Source organism: Barbus barbus (genome assembly GCF_936440315.1).
Source record: "Barbus barbus genome assembly, chromosome: 22".
Classification (NCBI taxonomy): domain Eukaryota; kingdom Metazoa; phylum Chordata; class Actinopteri; order Cypriniformes; family Cyprinidae; genus Barbus; species Barbus barbus.
Genome location: NC_136750.1, coordinates 28,772,440 through 28,793,358, shown reverse-complemented (window position 1 = coordinate 28,793,358; position 20,919 = coordinate 28,772,440). Strand labels below are relative to the sequence as shown.

The 20,919-nt window shown below is 36.6% G+C and overlaps 1 protein-coding gene across 1 annotated transcript in view; it reads left to right on the top strand.

Moving 5' to 3' along the window:
• LOC306887999 (potassium/sodium hyperpolarization-activated cyclic nucleotide-gated channel 3-like) overlaps nucleotides 1–20,919 on the top strand; it is a gene marked incomplete at both ends in the record, with an annotated part of 75,353 nt that overhangs the window by 28,127 nt on the left and 26,307 nt on the right. Inside the window, 2 exons of the mRNA XM_079446084.1 lie at nucleotides 958–1,119; nucleotides 4,868–5,086. Of these exons, the coding sequence (XP_079302210.1) occupies nucleotides 958–1,119; nucleotides 4,868–5,086 (381 nt within the window). The remainder of the gene's footprint in view (nucleotides 1–957; nucleotides 1,120–4,867; nucleotides 5,087–20,919) is intronic.

Sequence of the window (20,919 nt, the reverse complement as noted above, 5' to 3'; positions counted from 1 at the left end):
TATATATATATATATATATATATATATATATATATATATATATATATAATATTATAGTATTTAATTATTTTATAATCTATATAATTTTTAAATTTTGTATGATTAAATATGTGAATTTATATGTGTATGTGTGTGTGCGTTTGTGTGTATAATTTACGTCATTAAATATTATATATAAAATTTTATAATTTATTACAATTTAATATGTGAATTACTTTTTTGTATTTACATATTAACCTTAATTATAAATTATATAAATATTTTATTTATATAAATATTTTATAAATTATGTAAAAAGTTTTAGGTAACATTTCAAAATAAGTTGTAATTTGTTTATAATGCTTAATGAACAATATTTTTTACAGCATTTATTAACCTTCATTAATGTTATTTAAAAAATCTCCAGGTTATTTCACAGTGCATTATCGAATGTTTACAGATACAACTTTTGATTATAATAATGTATAACTAAGAATAATAAATGCGTATTGTTCAAAATGATTCCTTATTGTAACATGTTGCCAAATTATATAATAGAATATCGTTCAGCCTGATATATCAGTTACATTGATTTTAAAGTGTTGGGTTTCTGTTTTTTACTAGTGCACATATTAATTTAACTTCCACTGAATGCTTTAAAATGCAGTCATTTCAAATTAGGACTGTGTGGATGAAATCATATATACTGTTGCAGTTATTTTTCTCATGGTATTGCATTGATTATTTAAATACTTTCGTTTTATTTATGTGTATATTCATATAATTCCTTTCAGTTCAATTCATGAAAAATGTGCTGTATGTCTAAATATTTAAAGCAGTATTTCCAGGTTTCACATGTGTCACATTGTAAGGTAGTCGGTCATACTCTGCCCTGTTTCTAATGTCAGTGACATTCATTGACCAGTGTGTGATGACTTGTGTCCAACATGTCCTGTCTCTGCTTCTGTCCCTGTTCAGATTTTTCATATGACCTATGACCTGGCCAGCGCAATGGTGCGAATCGTCAACTTGATTGGAATGATGCTGTTGCTCTGTCACTGGGACGGATGCCTGCAGTTCCTGGTGCCGATGCTGCAGGATTTCCCCGCCGACTGCTGGGTGTCCAAGAACAAGATGGTGGTGAGTGTTTGCAAACACAATCTGTCTCTCCTCCAATCAGGAGCTGCTCCCACAGGGCCTGTTCACCTCAAGAGTATGCATATTTTAACCTCACCAAGAGTTAGGGCCGGTATGACTGTATGTGTCGTGACGGTAAAAATCTGTCTAGAAATGTAGGAGCTGTTGCATAATCATTTTGAGTCCTTTGTTTTGAAATGAAGCGTTTCATAAAATTAAGTGATTTTCTTCACTGACTTGCTATTCCTTTATCGTTTATCTGATCTTTTGATTTGTGTCCATCAAGATGAGAAGTACTTTTTGAAGTGGGGAGTGGGTGTGATGCTTTGGGAATGTGTGTGTTGCGCTCTTTGTTTGGCTCACTTTAGTTGGTGGAGTTTCAAAGCTTTTATGGTTTTGGTAATGTCTTGTTAATGTTTTAGTCACAACCTCGGTTGTTAATGGCTAGTTTTGTCAGCTTGTCGCTGGTTTGGAAGACAAGGAAGGAGTGGAAGAGTTTAGTAAGTCACGTGATCTACATACCCGCACGTAGAGATCTTTGAAGTATTAGACACATTAGCTTATTAGTGTGTGCTTTTCTTGTATGTTTTGCTTTGTATATTTAGTGTAGTTTATGACGTTTTTGGCGTTGAAGACTTTTTCTTTTATATCTTTACTTTAATAGTTTAGGGGATTTGGGAATTAGTTAGTATGTGGGATTCTTTTGTTATTTTTATTTTATGATTTAAGTGCCACTTTCACTTCCCTTCTTTTTCCTTTGTCTTGTTTGTTTAACTACTGATTTCTTGGGAGCAATAAACTTTTCTCGAGGTGTAATGTGTGTCACGTGTTCCATTGCCATCTATTTCCCTGGCTTATTTCTTTAATATGTCATCTTAATGTTACCTCTTTCAAATCCTAGACTAAATTTACATCAGAGACGTAACAATATATATATATATATCATTTTAGTATTAGTATTTTATTATTAATAGATGCTTCTGTTTTTTTGTTTTTTTTTAACTAAGCTAAACTAAACAGTTTTTGTTTGGCAGCCATAGCTTGCAGTCATTTGACCATTTTTTAAGGGACGTTTTTTACAATATATGTTATATAGAGAATTTATATAAAGATTAATATTATAATTAACCATTTTTAGTTCAATTATTATAGAATTTTTATTTTTATGTACTGTATTGAGATATATGCATTTCCATTATGTCAAATGACTCATATCAGCACTAGTGAAGGCCTGTATTTCTGCAGTAAACTGTGTTCTTACATAAGGCGGCTGAGTTAGTGGGGTGACGTGTCAGATTGTGGGTTTTCTACAGCCTTAATTCGATATCCGTCTAGTATTGATAATGCTCTGGTGAGCTGGGCTTTAATTTCCTCCTGTTTTTAGCCAAGGGGACATGCAGCCACCAAGTCCCCAGCGTCCAGAGAGAGAGGACAGTCTTGTTCTTGACGCCCATGAGATTTAGTTTCCTTAGCTGCATGCCAGAGACCCGAGCCATGACCCTGAATCATCCCGACGAGAGCGAGATTGGCAAAAGTCCTCTCAGGATCTGCCATGGTTTATCGATGAGGCCTGCGGTGGCTTGCCAGCTTTTCTGAGGGGTAATTTGTGGTCCGTGATTGTCCCGGTGCTACAATAACATAAAGCCACTGATCAGATTGACAACAAGCGCACAACAAGCGCACCGCGGGCCCAAACTGAGATTATCGTAAAAAAGCATGCTTGATTTGCTCTGTTTAGTATTTTAAGCCACTTACCATTATTTTTTTATGACACCAGGGTTTAAAATCAATACTCAGCCTGTCCCAAACACCAGAAAATAATAACTTTGGTGAATTTCCCCTTTGTTTTACAGGTAACACTTACAATGGGATTTTATTTGTTAACATAAACAATACTTCTACAGCATTCAGTAATGTTAATTTCAACATAAACTAATGTATTTCTACAATTTTACAATTGCATTTGTTAACATTAGTTATAGGAATAGTTCACCCATATTTATCATTACTGAAAATGTTTTCACCCTTAGGCCATCCAAGATGTAGAGTTTGTTTCTTCATCAAATTTGGAGAAATGTTGCATTACATCACTTGCTCAGTGAATGGGTGCCGTCAGAATGAGAGTCCAAACAGCTGATAAAAACATTTCAATTATCCACAAGTAATCCACACCACTTCAATCCATCAATTAACATCTCGAGAAAGAAAAAGCTGCAAGTTTAAAAGATAAAATCCATGTTTTAACAGCTAAAATACGAGTCTATAATCCATAATAATGCTTCCTCCTGTGAAAAAGATGTCTTATCTGAATTAGGAGAGACATCTGCACAGATCAAGCACTGTTTACAAGCCAAAACAGTCCTAAACAAATATGTTTTTAGATTTTGAGAGTTTTTAGAGTTTTTAACTGGAGGAAGCATTGTTATGCACTGAAAAAAATTATTCATTGAATTTACACCATTTTTTTAAGGTAAATGGTTGCAATCAATTTATTTTAGCTACATTTAAATAAAGAAATTTAGCTGACTACCTTTCAACATTTTGTTTAAATATTGCTAAATTAAATTGTTTGCAACCACTTACCTTAAAATTTAAGTAAATACATTGACTATTTTATTTCAGTGTGGATTATGGACTCATATTTAACTCATAAGTTCATAACGTCTTAATCATAGATTTGTTTTTTTACAAACACTCATCTTTTCTCTTCTCAAGATGTTAATTGATGGACTGGAAGTGTGGTGTGGATTATTGTGATGTTTTTATCAGCTGTTTGGACTCTCATTCTGACGGCACCCATTCACTGCAGAGCATCCATTGCTGAGCAAGTGATTCAATGCTACATTTCTGCAAATCTGATGAACAAACAAACTCATCTACATCTTTGATGGCCTGAGGGTTAGCACATATTCAGTAAATGTTCATTTTTGAGAGAACAATTCCTAGAATGCGGTGTGAACATGAACAAGCAATGAACAATTGTGTCTACAAATATTAACAAGATTGATAAATGCTGTAAAAAAAAAAAGAATTGCTCATTGTTAGTTAATTTTAGCTAGTGCATTAACTAATGTTATTACATTAGAGTACATTGAAGTTCAAGTTTCCTCCATTTTCTCAGTATTTTAAATACATACTCGTGTATTAAAGTCAAATAGGGCCACGCTGTATCTTTTCAAATTCACTTTTGACGCCCGCAGCTCCTTTAGGTTGTTAGATCCAGCTATTCCAGTGACGGGGCTGTCATTATGAAACGGTATGATCTTTTTCCTCTTTTTGGAGAGCTGTAATAAGCTGTCGCTCTCTCAGGATTGAGCCCCTACAGAAATGAGTCTGAAAGCAATCTGGACATGTCACCTCAGACGGAGCCAATATTGATTCCTTACGGACTCACGCACACATCCACAGGACAAGGGCAATTTATTCACTATTTTAGAGAGACGCAGAAATTTCACATCTTTCTAAATAGCTGACCCACTTTTCTCCAGCTTGGATTTCCCTTTTTCGGCCTCATTCGGTCGTATTTTCATTTCATGTCACAGTGTTTTCTGTGTAATGTTTATTTTAGTTATTTGTTTTATTTCAAGTAACAATTTTTTAATGGTTTTTACTTTCAGTTTCAGTTTGTTAACGATAATAACCCTATAACAGACACTATTTAATCTCCCTTATTCCCTTAGTCTAAGTTCATCTCTCCGGTGGACATTAACTGTTTGTGATGGTCTCTCGTTCCGTCTCTCTCTTCTTTCAGAACGACACGTGGGGTCAGCAGTACTCTTACGCTCTCTTCAAGGCCATGAGCCACATGCTGTGTATTGGATATGGCATGTACCCACCTGTCGGCATGACAGACGTATGGCTGACCATCCTCAGCATGATCGTGGGTGCGACCTGCTATGCCATGTTTGTCGGCCACGCCACGGCGCTGATCCAGTCGCTAGACTCCTCGCGCAGACAATATCAGGAAAAGGTGAGTGACGTCCAGTTGGTTAACATAATGAAGAAATGGCAGAAGCAGCAGGGAAAGCTTCCTGAGAAGGTGCTGCATTATGTGTTTGTCATCTGTTGTTGTGGTGACCACACTTGTGTATTAAAACGATGTGTGAATTATGGGTGAAGTGTGTTATATCTGCATCTGTTGTGGTGCAAAAATAAAGGGAAAAATAATTCGATTTTAATAATTTGAATGGTGTTTGCCCATGGTGTTTACAAAAGTAAGTGGTTTTCAGGGTGTTGCAGGACGGTTTGTTTGTAGTGCCCCCGAAATTCATTTATGAAGATAACGCTAGGGTGTTCTGGGTGTTTTCTAGGGTTTTGCTGGGTGATTGCTATATAGTGATACAAACATGAATTGGCAAAATAACTGGATTTTAAAACTATTAATGGTGTTTGCACATGCAGAAGTCACAACCATGATATCAGGGTGTTGTGGGGTTTCCAGGATGCTGCTAGGTGGTTGCTAGGGTGTTTTGGGTGGTTTCCAGGGTGTTGCTATGTGATTGCTATGTAGTGGCACCAAAGTGAATTGTAAAAATAAGTAGATTATAATAAGTAGAAAATGCTCATGGTGTTTGCCTATGCAGTCATCAAAACCACAATTCTAGGGTGTTGTGACTGGTTTCAAGAGTGTTGCTACTCTATGTGGTTGCTAGGGTCTTGAGGGTGTTGCTAGGTAGTAGCACCAGAGTAAATTATAAAAATAACTAGATTTTACAAATGTTAATGGTGTTTGCCCATGCAATAGTTGCAACCATGGTGCTAGGGTGTAGTGTGTTGTTTCCAGGGTGTAGTGGCACCAAAGTGATTTGTAAAAATTACTAGATTTTTTTAAAATGATAATGGTGTTTGACTATGCAAAAATCACTACTACAATACTAGTGTGTTCTGGGTGATTGCATGCAGAGACCCTTCCATTGTTTCATAAGTATCACAGTGTTTCACTCTTCAGGAAGTTAAACTATCATTGACTTAATTACAGTGACACTGAACATTAAACTGACACACCAGAAACTGTCTGAACAACTAAAACACCAAATACAGTAGCTCTTGATATCAGAACAGAACATAGAAGAACTACAGACTCAATTAGAGAATGAACCAGCCAAACTTTGAAACTGTGAGGGTAAAATAGGATATTCATGAAGCTTGGAAGTAAGAAAATTTGTGAAGGAAGAAAGTCAATTATGTAGAATATGAGTGTGTGGAGAAAACACAGTCCAGCTGGATGACAGCGTGACACTTCTAAACTCATCTCAGCACACTAACATGATTACCACAGTTCCTGCCGGCTACTTTAATTCACAATAATGCACTTATAACGGCCCATAAACAACCGACTCAAGAGTGCAGATATTAATATTCACTCGCAGGGAGTTTTAGCTCTGATGATTGAAATTCAATTCAGAAGGGCTTTTTAAAACAACCCCAAGTATTAAATTTGAGGATCTGCATCATCATGCAGCGGTGTTTGTGCTCCAGACTTCAGAAAATGGAGTTGTTTTTGTAGTTGCACTTCTGTAGTTGCCTATCCAGTCTGGTATGAGTTATTGACCTCACCTCGCTCACGGTCAGCAGGCAGTATACGGTGTGCCAGGCGGGTCCCTCATGCCCGCTGCATGGGCCGACCTCAGTCCCTTCCCTGATGCCCATCTCAACATGGGCACATCGCCACATGGTGCACCATCTGTTGAGAGACTGAGGGATGGAAAAAGTGAGAATCATAGAGATGGAGAACATATAAAGAGAGAACGAGAAGATCAAAAGGAACATGCAGTGGTCTTACAGACGCTCCAGATTGTCCCAGTCACAGATACAACAGATATAGTAGCAATATAATAAACTAGAAGAAAATACCAGTGGGTTTTGTCTATGCAAAACTCATTTCCAGTGTTTTTTGGGTGGTTTCTAGGGCATTTCTAGCTGGATGCTAAGATCCAAGTGTAGTTGCTACTGTCTGTATTACAGTCGTAAAATGTAATTTCAGTGGAAATAGCTGAAACCAGTTGTAAAATGTAATTTACTCTGTAATGCAGATTATTATGGAATTTGGCAAAATTTGGATGAATAAATCAAAAGTAGGTTTTACATTTAAAAATAAAAATAAAGCATATTTCATTGGAAACTATTATTGTAAAAAAAAATATATATATATATTACTTTTTTAACTTGTTAATTAGACTGTTTTTTTATTGTTTATACATAATTTTTTATGATTGTTAGAATTTAAATAAATCAATAAAGTGAAATCCAGTAAAATTTAGGAAAAATAAAAAAATTCAGATTTCCTGTTTTATGGTTCAGCACGTCAAAATGTATGCAATAATAAATATGTGCAGTAGTAATGGTTAAAAAAAGAAAAAGAAAACAGACAAAAGCACGTAAAGAGTGAGCTGGGATGCTCCGAGAAAGCATTTAGAATTACATCAACTTCTTGACTGTTTCAGGAAATTGTTTTTGTGTCATAAATACTGTAACTGAGGGTGACCAGTGATTTTGAAACCATAACATGCTGCATTCATATATAAAATCATACATTTGGAGTAGGGGTGTCGCAATATACAAGTACTGACAATCGTCATATTTGAAAATATATATTTTTTTTCTTTCAATATTTCTATAGATATAGTGATATCGTTATTGTGAACTCTTTTGGGCATGATAATCATGTAGTGAAAATCAGAGGATACACACATGAGATTACCAGAGTCTTTTTCCTCAGGAGAAACATCTTAGAAGCAGAAGACTTCAGTAAAAGTCTCAATTTGCGCTCCATTTCATCTCGGTTCAGTCTGAGATGTTAAACAGATCTGGTTTGTGATTTTTCTCCTCCTGGCAGGCACAAGCATGTGAGGAAGGCCAGTAAGTCATTCAGAGCTGTGCGTTTACACCCTGACTGGAATAAGAAAGCAGACGAGATGCATTTTCAACATCTCCAGGCGCTGAATGAATAAGGGCATTATGTATTTCTGCTGACTGTAATCTAAACACTGACACAAATTCATGTCCGGCACCACAGGGCAGACAGATCTCAAGCTATTTCTTTTAAAATCTCCTGTTCTTATGTTATAAATTCACCAGAGTCTGAGCGTGCGGTGGGAATTGAGCATTTGGCTTATGGCTGGTTCGGTTTGTCTGATACTTCATTTTGAATCTTTAATGCCTGCAGCTTATGTATTTACTGCAGGAGCGGCGTGGCACAGCTTATTCAAACCGTTTTGGGAGATTGGGAGATTTCTTGATTTGAAGATGATGTAAAATCACAGAGGGCAGAGAGAGAGACTAGTGCACTAGTGCTGTTAAAGTTTCTGGAAATTGATTATTTGTCATAAATGATTTGATCAATATCTGTGACTGGCAAATAAGCAACTTCAGTGCAAATGCGGTCATGAGTTATTACTAGTAAATAAATTAAAAGTAAATTAAAATTGACACAGAACATGAATCATGAATGTGTTAAAATATAGCACACTGGAAAAGTACAGTATGCCAATAACTGTTACATGTTGTTCTGTTTTAGTTGTGTTTTGCTATGTCTTCCCTTGACCTAGTTTTTCCTGATTAGTTAATTAGCTCCTCACCTGTTTCTGTTTCCCGATGATTAAGTTTAGTATTTAAAGCCTGTGTTCTCCCATGTTCCTTTGTCTGCTATTTTTTTGGATTTACGTTTGGTTGTGCCCTTCTCAGTCCGTGAATGATTACTCTTTCGTCGTGCTCTTTGCTTTTCACAGCAGACACCCATAACAGAGACTTAATATAAATCTTTTATTTTTAAAGAAATTAATACATTTATTTAGCAAGGATGCATTAAATTGATCAAAAGTGACAGTAAAGGCATTTATTGTGACAAAAGATTTCTATTTCAAATAAATTCTGTTCTTTTTAACTTTCTATTCATCAAAGAAACCTGAAAAATAACAGTTTCCACAAATATATTCAGCAGCACAGCTGTTTTCAGCATTGATAATAATCAGAAATGTTTCTTGAGCAGTAAATCAGCATATTAGAATGATTTCTGAAGGATCATGTGACACTGAAGACTGGAGGAATGATGCTAAAAATTCAGCTTTGATCACAGAAATCAATTACATTTTAACATATATTCACATGGAAAATACTTATTTTAAATTGCAATAATATTTCATATTTTTACATGATTAAATAAATGTACTATTGGTGAGCAGAAGAGTTTCAAAAACAAAAATAGTGTGAATAAGGCTAGGTCACATATGTACATGTGAACTGTCTCAGCATTATGCAGACTCTGATAACACGCAAAAGGGGTGCAACTGTTTAGAGAATTAGCGATTGTTCCCATTTAATTCTGTCATCTGGTTTAGAAGAATTTGACAAACTCATTCGTCCTAATAATGAGTCGGCGGAGCGCTCTGTCCAGGAACATCCTCCCCTCCGTCTCGTTTCGTCTGGTCTGGTCTGCTGGCCTGCTTTTGGAGATTCAGAACTGCCAAGTGGGTTAACCAGCCTGGTGGACGCGGCCTCTGAGCTGCGGGTCAAACGCCGATCCGTTAATGCGCCGCCTGTCCCATGGCAACCTGCTCCCATGGCAACGGTACTCACGATTCATTGCGTGCCAGACCCTGGAGCCAGGCATCCTGTAGAGGAGACGTTAGCACAGTAAACACAGATTAATATGGAGGCGAGGGCCGTGTGTCCGTTCGTTAGCTTGACTAATGTGTTCTCAGAACATTTCCCTGAGCTGTCGGAAGACAGATAGACAGGAAAGACTCTGTGTGTGTGTGTGTGTGTGTGTGTGTGTGTGTGTGTGTGTGTGTGTGTGTGTGTGTGTGTTTAACAGATAGAGACAGAATGACACACACACACACCTGCTGTAGTACCTCTGCTGTTATTCTATGAGACAGTAGCCAGCGGGTTCCTCTTCAAACTAGTTCCTGTCTAGGAAAGACGAGACATAACCTGACGGAAACCTCACATGCACGAGAACAGCCATGTGTCGTTTGGTTTGTGATGGATTCACATTGAGTAAATCACACACACACATAGATGAATGCACAGGTCAGTGAATTTATATTAATATCTCAAGGCAGATATAAAACACACACACACATGCGTATATATACACTCTTAGAAGAATAGGTTCTATATAGAACCTTAAAAGGTTCTATCAGGGGCTATATATTTGGAACCCCTAAAAGGTTCTATATAGAACCCTTTTTAAGGGTTCAATCAAACGAACCCTTTAGGGTTCTTTGTAACCAGGAAAAAGGTTCTATATAGAGCCCTTTAGGGGTTCCCATCATGGAATCATTCTTTGGATTAAATATTTGTTTTGTTTTAATTCAATTTTAAGGCTTAAACAGCTCATTTAACTAATCTATCACTAGAAAATCTTAAATATCCATAAGCATAACACATCAAGGTTTTGTGTGATCATTTAAGACATTTTTATTAGCATTTACTGTGACAAGCAATATATAACACAGCAATTCATAGAGCAACAGTTACAGAGATTAACATAAATGCATGCTTCTTTATTTATTCATACTTTTTTAAATAATTTTTACCTGTCTAAATAGCACGCTCCGTTTTAGATATATTGTTTTTCCCACCCCCACACACGCACGCACACCTTACTCACCCATCCAACACGTCAGTCACAAATATATGTTGATTGCTAAAAAACCACACAAAAAAAAAAAACTGAATGGGATGTTAACTTGCACTAATAAACTTACAGTTAACTTGCAAAAAAATATTATTATTATTATTATTTTTTAAATAAATACATAAGTAAAGTTAGAATGTGAAAAGTTTGTCATCAAATATACCGGTATATTAATGACACTCTTATTTTGCATCTCACCACCAGGTCATTACCCTTTAATAAATAAGGTTTAATTAATTTAACCTTAAATAAATGTCAAGTATTTACTCCACATTCTCCTATAAACCTATAAAACAAGTAGTCTGACTTTTTTTTCTTTTTTCTTTTGTATGCTGCAACTTTGCCCAATTCTGCAACCCATGAAAGATGGTGAACCACATGTTTCTGAAAAGGGAGCTAAAAGACTAACTATAGTATTGTTTTTAAATTTATAAGCATTACATATTAATTTTACATTCAGATAAGCATTTAAACAATAAAAACAATGGAACCATGAAAATGTCAGCACTGGGAAGGGCTAAATAGTGCTGATTGAAATTAACTGAGTGATGGCTTTTGGATGCTCCATACTGAAGTAGACAGCAAACATACTTCTGGCATCTCTGTTATTTGTCAGTGACTCATCCATTCTGATGCTAACTCTCCTTGCGATGATTAGGCTTGACATCCTAAGATGGGGATACAAGTCAGATAAACATTTATTAGACCTATGAGAGTATAGTACAACAGGAAAAAGAAAGGAATCTCTCACAATTAAATCAAATCTTAAAACTTACTTGAATTAGTTAGGAGTGTGGTGTTTTCATCTGTATGTTGATGAACAAACAAGTAATGCTGCTCTCCAGAGTCCAGACCTGCAGTGACAGTACAAAATATTTATTTATTTATCAATCAATCATAAGAACCTGCACGATAAAAGGTGGAAAATAGAAGAAAACAAACGTTATCAGTAACTTCAGATTAGCTGATTGATGAGTTTCAGTTGGTACTGTGAGGAAAAATAAATAATGTACCTTTTGTGTATTTGTTTTGCAGCAGGTTGGTCATGTTTCCTCTGACTTCCTCTCTGATAAACTGGTGGTAAAACCTTTAAAAATGCTCTCTGAGTTAGATGAACATCTACAACAACCAAATACAGCCTGTTTAGAATATTATACAATTACTTCAGCACAACAAATAATTATATTTTACTATACTATAACTGCAAACACCAAATACTCACAGTTATCCACAAGTATATACAGTATATATGCCTATATATATAGGTTTCAGGTGTTTTTGTTGAATTGGCCATTACAGTACCCATAAAACAAACTATTGCTGGAACTACCTGCGACAGAAGGAATCATTGGAAATGATGGACTGGTCCCCTCAAAGTCCGGACCTCAACCCCATCGAGCAAATTTGGGGCGAGTTGGAAAATAATCTATTGTACTTTGGCTTGAGTTGCAGAAGTCATGGGATAACATTAGTGTTGAAGTTATATATTAGTGTGGAAATATATGACACTATGCTTGAGAAATGTGCTGCTGTGATTGCTGCAAAAGGTGGACATACCAAATATTAGAGTTTAAAGTGGATAAAAACAGTACGACTCGCTTCATCTGATATTTGTTGTGCTTAGAGCAACCATCTGCATGTTTCATGAACATTATGAAATTAAATCATGTTTTGGAGGCAAAAAAGGTCAATATTTTCAGATCTGTCAGGTGTTCCAATAATTTTGTGACATTTAAGTGAAATTACTGAACCTAATATAGGAGCCTGATAAAAATGTTCATTTTAAAAGAAATAAATCTCAGAAAATCTAATTATATTTATGTGTATGATATTTATACTTACACAAAATATATTTATATAGATATGTTTTGCTTTTTAAAATCTCATTAAAGTCCTTAAGTATTTTGTGATAAACATTTTTGTTAATGCGTTATCATTTTGGTGTCAGTTTTATGTCATCCAACTCCATGATGGAGATTGAAACATTGCCATATATTTTTTTTCACAAAATAAAACATTTATGAACTTTAAATTTACAAATGTATAAACTCGCAAGAAAATAGTCAGTCTTTTTTCTCTCAGATTTGGACTTTATAACATGCATTTGCAAATTATAAGTTTATATCTTACAATTGTGAGGAAAAAAAAAATCAGAAATACAAGATAAAAAACTTGCAAATTTAGAGAAAAAAAAGTCAGAATTGTGAGATAAAAAGTCGCAATTATTTCTGTTAATTTGTTTGTCAGTTGCTGAAATGGGCTTCCATATCTTTCACATTAAAATTTCCAGATCTAACCAGAAATGTCTTGCGCAGGTGCTGTTCTGTGTAAAAAAAATAAATAAATAAAGTAAAAAGAGGCAAATATTTGCAGTTTGCACAGACGGTGGATGAAATTATCATGAGAATGGCCAGCTATAATCTGCTGTGAATGGTGGGTTGTATTGTACTGCTCTCATGTCTGTCAACGCTGGCTAATATTAGCTTCATAAAGGAAGAGAGAGAGAGAAAGAGGCTGGAACTGAAGGAAAAGCATGTCAGAAATAGATACTGTAGGACTGTGATTTGGGATTATGTGCCGATCATTTTCACAGCCTCAGTTGAGCAAGAGCAACACTGAGAGAGAGTGAAAATGAAAGAAATAGAAATATACCTATCAAACCTTCCAAACTTTTATTTCCAACAATTATTTAATCGCATAAGAATCTCTACAGTACCAAAATGCAAAGATTAAAGAAGGAGACACATTATTTTAATGGTTGAAGTGTGATTTGTGTGATATGAGATGTTTGGCCGTGTGATTCCCGTCTGCAGCTGTGCTGTTAATTAAAGACTTTTGAGAGCAACTGTGGGAATCTGTTCACACCGCACACACTTATTCCTCTTCCCGTCGAGGGCTCATGGGAAACGTGCTGAACCAAAGTCTGCAAAACCCTCTCACTCGTGCTTGGCAGAGGTTTATGGGAAGACGAGAGTTTCCTGGACAGTTATATGCGTGATCTTTTTCTCATCAACAACTGGCACATGTGAGCCGCGGCTCCATTCACATACTGTCTGTATTATATAGTGTGTGAGATTAGGATTATCTTCTACACTTTTTACTGTATTGGGGGGGTCCGGGGGGTCTGAAAACCAGTCAGTATCTGGTGTGACCACCATTTTCCTCAAGCAGTGCAACACATCTCGTTTGCATAGAGTTGATCAGGTTGTCCACTCCTCTTCAATGGCTGTGCGAAGTTGCTGGATATTGGCAGGAACTGGAACACGCTGTCGTATACGCCGATCCAGAGCATCCCAAACATGCTCAATGGGCGAGTATGCTGGCCATGCAAGAACTGGGATGTTTTCAGCTTCCAGGAATTATGTACAGATGCAACATGGGGCCGTGCATTATCATGCTGCAACATGAGGTGATGGTCGTGGATGAATGGCACAACAATGGGCCTCAGGATCTCGTCACGGTATCTCTGTGCATTCAAAATGCCATTCAATAAAATGCACCTGTGTTCGTTGTCCATAGCATACGCCTGCCCATACCATAACCCCACCGCCACCATAGGCCACTCGATCCACAACGTAGACATCAGCAAACCGCTCACCCACACGACGCCATACACGCTGTCTGCCATCTGCCCTGTACAGTGAAAACCAGGATTCATCTGTGAAGAGAACACTTATCCAAAGTGCCAGACGCCATCGAATGTGAGCATTTGCCCACTCAAGTCGGTTACGACAACGAACTGCAGTCAGGTCGAGACCCCGATGAGGACGACGAGCATGCAGCTGAGACGGTTTCTGACAGTTTGTGCAGAAATTCTTTGGTTATGCAAACCGATTGTTGCAGCAGCTGTCCGGGTGGCTGGTCTCAGATGATCTTGGAGGTGAAGATGCTGGATGTGGAGGTCCTGGGCTGGTGTGGTTACACGTGGTCTGCGGTTGTGAGGCCGGTTGGATGTACTACCAAATTCTCTGAAACGCCTTTGGAGACGGCTTATGGTAGAGAAATGAACATTCAATTCACGGGCAACAGCTCTGGTGGACATTCCTGCAGTCAGCATGCCAATTGCACGCTCCCTCAAAACTTGCGACATCTGTGGCATTGTGCTGTGTGATAAAACTGCACATTTTAGAGTGGCCTTTTATTGTGGCCAGCCTAAGGCACACCTGTGCAATAATCATGCTGTCTAAACACCATCTTGATATGCCACACCTGTGAGGTGGATGGATTATCTCGGCAAAGGAGAAGTGCTCACTAACACAGATTTAGACAGATTTGTGAACAATATTTGAGAGAAATAGGCCTTTTGTGTACATAGAAAAAGTCTTAGTTCTTTGAGTTCAGCTCATGAAAAATGGGGGCAAAAACAAAAGTGTTGCGTTTATAATTTTGTTCAGTGTATTTCTGCTGGATTTTAAAAAATGCATATGGTTTCTGCGTGTGTAATGTTTATGAAGGGAAAATACATTCTCTTAAATCAGAGATTCCCATGGTCATGTGACATGCAGGTAAACAAATAAAATGCTTATTTTTTATTATTATTTATTGTATTTCACTGTTTTAATTTAAATTTTATAATTTTTTAATTAATTAATTAATTAAAAATACAATTTTATTAAATGAAATATTTTTTGACCATACAGTGATAGTCAGTGGGGTCCAGTATTGACAATAAAAAGTTACACAGGTTTGGATTGACATTTTCATTTTTGGGGGAACTTTCCCTGTAAGAGCTTTTTCTTTTTTTTCTTTTTTAAATGACTGCCTTGCAAAAAATGCATAAATTATTGCTTTGAATCAGTCTAATAAATTTATTTAATGAATTAACATCCTACTCTGTTACTGATGGGATGTTTGTATGTACATGTATATGTTTTATTGTGGTTTTATTTATATATTATTTATTGTAAAATTATTAAAAAAACTATTGGTTTAAATCAGTCAAATGTAAATCAAATTGTAAATCAAATGTATTTCTTCATTCTACATTGTAACTGACAAGCTGTTTGGATGAAAACATGTATTTACAGATGCACATTCACAAAAGACTTTTGTGTTGTAGTTGGTTTTTTATATTAAATTTTGAAGTAAATAAGTTATTTATAAAAAATATTGCAATAAATCAGGAAAAAAATGTTGCTATAACACTATTGTTTTGTAGGGATGTAACAATTCACTCAACTCACGATGGGATACGATTCACGATATTGATTTCACGTCACATAAGGAAGTGATTTCACAATACGATACAATATTGATTTTTCTTACATTTTAAATTTTTTCTTACATTTTAAACAAAATTAGATTTAAGACTATATAAATTATATTATTATTATATTATAAATGAATTGTGTCCTTTTATTATTCAGAAAAAAACGCTGCACATTTCTTTCTGAAAATGAAATGTCAAATAACAAAACCATTTTGACATTTTAAAACAAATCCTAAATAAATAATACAGATACTACTATACAGAGACAAGATGAAAAGAAAATACCATCTAAACTTTTCTAAAGACAGTCAGTTCCCCCTTAAAGACACAGTCATATAAACTATCGTGATTCGTTTAACATTTCAACCAACTTGAATCGTCACATATTTTTATCAGTTTTCGGGGTGCATCGTTACATCCCTATATTGTTTTGTTTAATTTTACTGAATTAATAAGCGTGCATCACCAGAAAATGATGTCCAGTACTATTAATGTGTCGTAGATGTCTGTGAGTTGGTATGCAGCCATGAACTGTCACATGGAGGCACAGAGGAGCTGAAACACCTGATTAGATGGAACAGCATCACTGCTGAGATGAATCTGAGCGAAGCTCTGCTGTATTCACACCCTCACACACCTCTCACGCCTCTCACATTCACATCTGAACAAAGAGACTCACTCACACACGTCTCTGCTGGCCAAATATGAACGCGTGAGGCCGGGAAACCACTGTCCGATTTCCCCAGCGAAATCATTGCACCGTATGTCTCCGTCCCTATGTGCCGCAAAGAGAATTACACGCTCTGAACGCGTCACGTAAGGAAGTGTTTGGATATGTGGAGTAATCCTGTTCACCAGGGCGGCGTAAGAGCATTATAGTGCAGTCATGACATGTTTGATAATTGCTTAAATGAATGAGAATTAATTATATCGTGTCTAATCTAGTTGAGTCACACATGCTCTTGCGTGTGGAGGCAGGATTAGCAAACGCTTCATACGCTATCATCTCAAATCAAAGACTTCTCACCTTCAGATGGCGTGGGAGAGAAAGAAATTATGTAGAGAGCAGTGTTGGAGAAAATACTTCAAAACTCTGTTTTAAAGTCAAGTTAGCCGTTTGAAAAAGTAGTCTGCAGTATTTAAAGCTACTTGCTTTTCAAGATGTTAAAATGGGCGAAAAAAATAACTTCATTTAAAACTATAAACACCATAATTTATATAACTAAATTAAAAGTTATTAAAATGCAACCTTTTGGCCAAATGAATGTGTGGTAACACTTTAGAATACTGTTTCTTACTTACTGCATAACTAATAAGAAATTATTGAAGAACTAACAGGTAATTATTCATTAACACTTAACTCACTACTGTTATCAACTAAAGAAGATGTGTTAACTAATCAGTATGTAATACAATTTTATGACTGCGTTAAGTAACAGTTAGCTAATCAATAACTAATGTATTCTGTCATACCTCCTGAAGAACTACTATAAATTATCTACTAGTTAAGGTTCAAGAAAAATAACTGAATTAATGAACAATTATACGCAAATAGTCACTTTAATAAGCAGGTTGTGGCCCACAAATCAAGTACTTGAGTAAAAGTACAGATACCCCAATAAAATATTACTATAAGTAGGCCTATTCATTTTCAAAATTACTTGAGTAAAAGGAAGAGTACAAAGTACTACTACAGTAGCAACATTGTTACAGTCCACTACTACTATTATTAGCCTATAATAGAAATGAAATATGCATTTTGTTTGCTGCACACCCAAAAGGACTCATTACTATAATTGTACATAACGAGGGGTGAGAACCAGAAGGGCGTAAGAGACATTTTGGGTGAAATGGATATATATATATCTCAAAAGAAAGCTCTTGATGAGCACTTTCTACTGACAAAAGTATACGGTCAGCCATGAGTATACAAATGTTTATTATAAACGATTGAAATCAGTGCACAAAGTCAGATCAACCAATGGTAAATTTTTGTTTTGGCCCTCCTGTAAAGTTGGTGACATGTTGTAACGGGGTGAACGAGACGTGAGACGTGTGGATCCATTTGCAAGCTTTTATTAATAAACAGTCAAATAACAGACAGGGTCAAAACACCAGCAAACGTGTATGGCACGGGCAAGACACAAGAGTAATCCTAGGGCATGCGTGGGTCCTCGATATCCAGAGGGCTTGAGAAGAGGGGTAGTCCGATAACCTGAGCAATAATCCAAACGAGGTAAACACAGAGTCCGAAACGGTGAGACAAGGGTAAATCCACGATACAAGGGCGGGAAACAGGAAGCGAGTCTATAAACAAAATAAACTAAACTTAGACTTAGAGAACACAGAATGTGCTAAACGCAGAACCAGACTCAGAGCTAGACATAAACACAGAAGGCTCGGTAAGGCAGCATGGGGAGTGCTATACGCAGAACAATACACGGCGATCTGTGAAAAGAAGTCCATGGTTTATAAAGGGTGTGTGATTGTGAGATGGTTCTCGGGTGTGAGCGTGTGTTTGAGACAGCTGTGTGTACTTGTGTGCAATGAATGCTGGGAAATGCAGTCCATGGTAATATATGACAGTCTGTGTGGTGTGAGAGCCAATATGATGGAGAGGCGACCTCTTGTGGCAGTTGGACAAAAGACCACGAACCGGATTCGTGACACATGTCACTTACGCCTTTCTGCTTCTCACCGCTTATGCTTTTGCCTGTATCTTAAATAGTTGCATTGTGCGCATGTTCTGTAGGAAACCCAACTCCACTGTCTTGCCATAACTATCCAACTTAAACGTTTCACTATATTTTTACTTTAGAAGGCCTACTGTTTCAGGTCTGAAACAAGTCCTGCAGAATTATTTGATAATTCTTTATTAATTACTAATGGGTTACCTGTATTTTAATTTTCCCTCAGTCTTTGCCTTACATACAGGAATTTAATTAATGATAATATGGTATTTGCTGAGGAGACACACATACAGTGCTGTATATAAAATATAAAAACTAAGATAAGTTATCGCATGGCACTGGAGAGGTGGTGGAGTTCCTATTGGAAGCTGATTTCTTACAAAACACAATCACAAAACAATTCACTACAAGGCAAAACCTCTATAAAATTTATTGCATTTATTAATATTGCATTTTCATACTACTACTACTACTACTACTGCTAATAGCATTTATATGAGAAGGTCACAACTCAATTTAATTGTGTATGACTGTTCATTAGTAGTTACTTCATATTTATTTTTCTTGAACCTTAGCTAGTAGATCATTAATAATAGTTCTTAAGGAGGTATTAAAGAATCTTCCTTAGTAGTTAACAGTAGTGAGTTAAGTGTTAATGAATAAGCTGTAGAACTAACAGGCTGAATAAGCGTAAGAGTTCGGCGGGATCGCCGTGAGTGCTGCGAGTCCGCCGTCTGTGGCTCCCTCAAGCCCACTGTCCACGGGGAAATCAACGCGCCGTCCGCGGCTCACCCAAGCTTGGCGTCCACCGCTGACTCAAGCCCACCGCCCACTTCCCGTGGATTCAGTCCACACATCACGACCAGGAGTGCCGTGCCATGTCCCCGGAGTCATGGATTTTAAGTCTTGTCGTGCCCACAGGAACAGTTTTAATCCGTCTTGTCTTGTCTGTCCATGGAGACTCGTCGGGGCCACTAAACACCAATGATTTGTACATACACTATATGGACAAAAGTACTGGGACACCCCCTTCTTTAGAACAGAAGAAGGCACTTCCAAAACTGTGGCAACAAAGATGGAAGCATAATTCACGTATTTAAAAACTGTATTTCCATCTCTGTTGCAACAGTTTTGAAAGTGTCTAAAATGACTGTACCCATATACAAGTCATTGGTGTTTGGTGATGAGTTTTTGGCTCAAGGTCTGCATTTAAATTCACACCAGAGGTGTTCAGATGGGATCAGGACTTTGCTTTATGCTGCCCAGTCAAGTTCTTCCACACTGACTCAATCAATCATGTCTTTTTGAACCGTGTCTTATACACAGAGACACTGTCATGTTAGAATAGAAAAGGGTCCTGTCCAAACTGTTGCTATAAAATTAGAAGCACACAATTCCCTAGAATATCGTTATATGCTTAAACATAAAAAAATGTATTTACTCATGCAAATTACTAAAGTAGTAAAATCTGTTCATTAGAAGGGGGTGACCCAATACTTTTGGCAATATTGTGTGTGTGTGTGTGTGTGTGTGTATATATATTAGTTTGTTAATACATTATGTTCTAGTGTCCTGAACGATTGTTTGTTAGTATGTTGCTATGGTGTTGCTAGGTGTTTTGACTGAGTTGTTTTTAATATGTTGCTATGTGGTTGGCAGGGTGTTCTAGGTGGTTGCTATGATATTTGCTATGGAGCCATTTCCATCAACTGTGTATAACTTATCCTAGTTGCAACGTAAAGTGGCATTAAATTAACCTGCACACTACTAAATATCGGTGTCGCAGCATTAAACTGTGCTGAAATGTAACTATAAACTCAATATTCACTGAAGGAAGGGTAATGGTTGGAATTAAACAGCAGATGGAATGTACATCAGTAAGCTCTTGTTTGACATTTTTTATACTCATTTTCATTAGTAGTTTACTTGGCCTGTTTAGTTATTTATACTTATTTTTTCCGTTGCATGATTATAGTATTAGCATGAAATCTTTTTGTGTGGTGCGTGTTCTGCTTGCAGTTATGCACTTTCAGAGCCGCCTCCGTTCTGCCGCCCATTGAAATGTTCTACTATGTGTTTTGAGATGAAGAATCTCATCTTCATCTACACTCTAATGTAGATCCCAGATGTTCAGTCTTTTACACTTTCTTTTGACCAGTTTAATGAAATCCCCCATGAAAGAGTTCCTCTCGTGCGTATGCATTCATAAGCAGCGTGTTTTGACATGTTGGCCCCAAACGGCGTGAACATCCCTGCCTGTCATT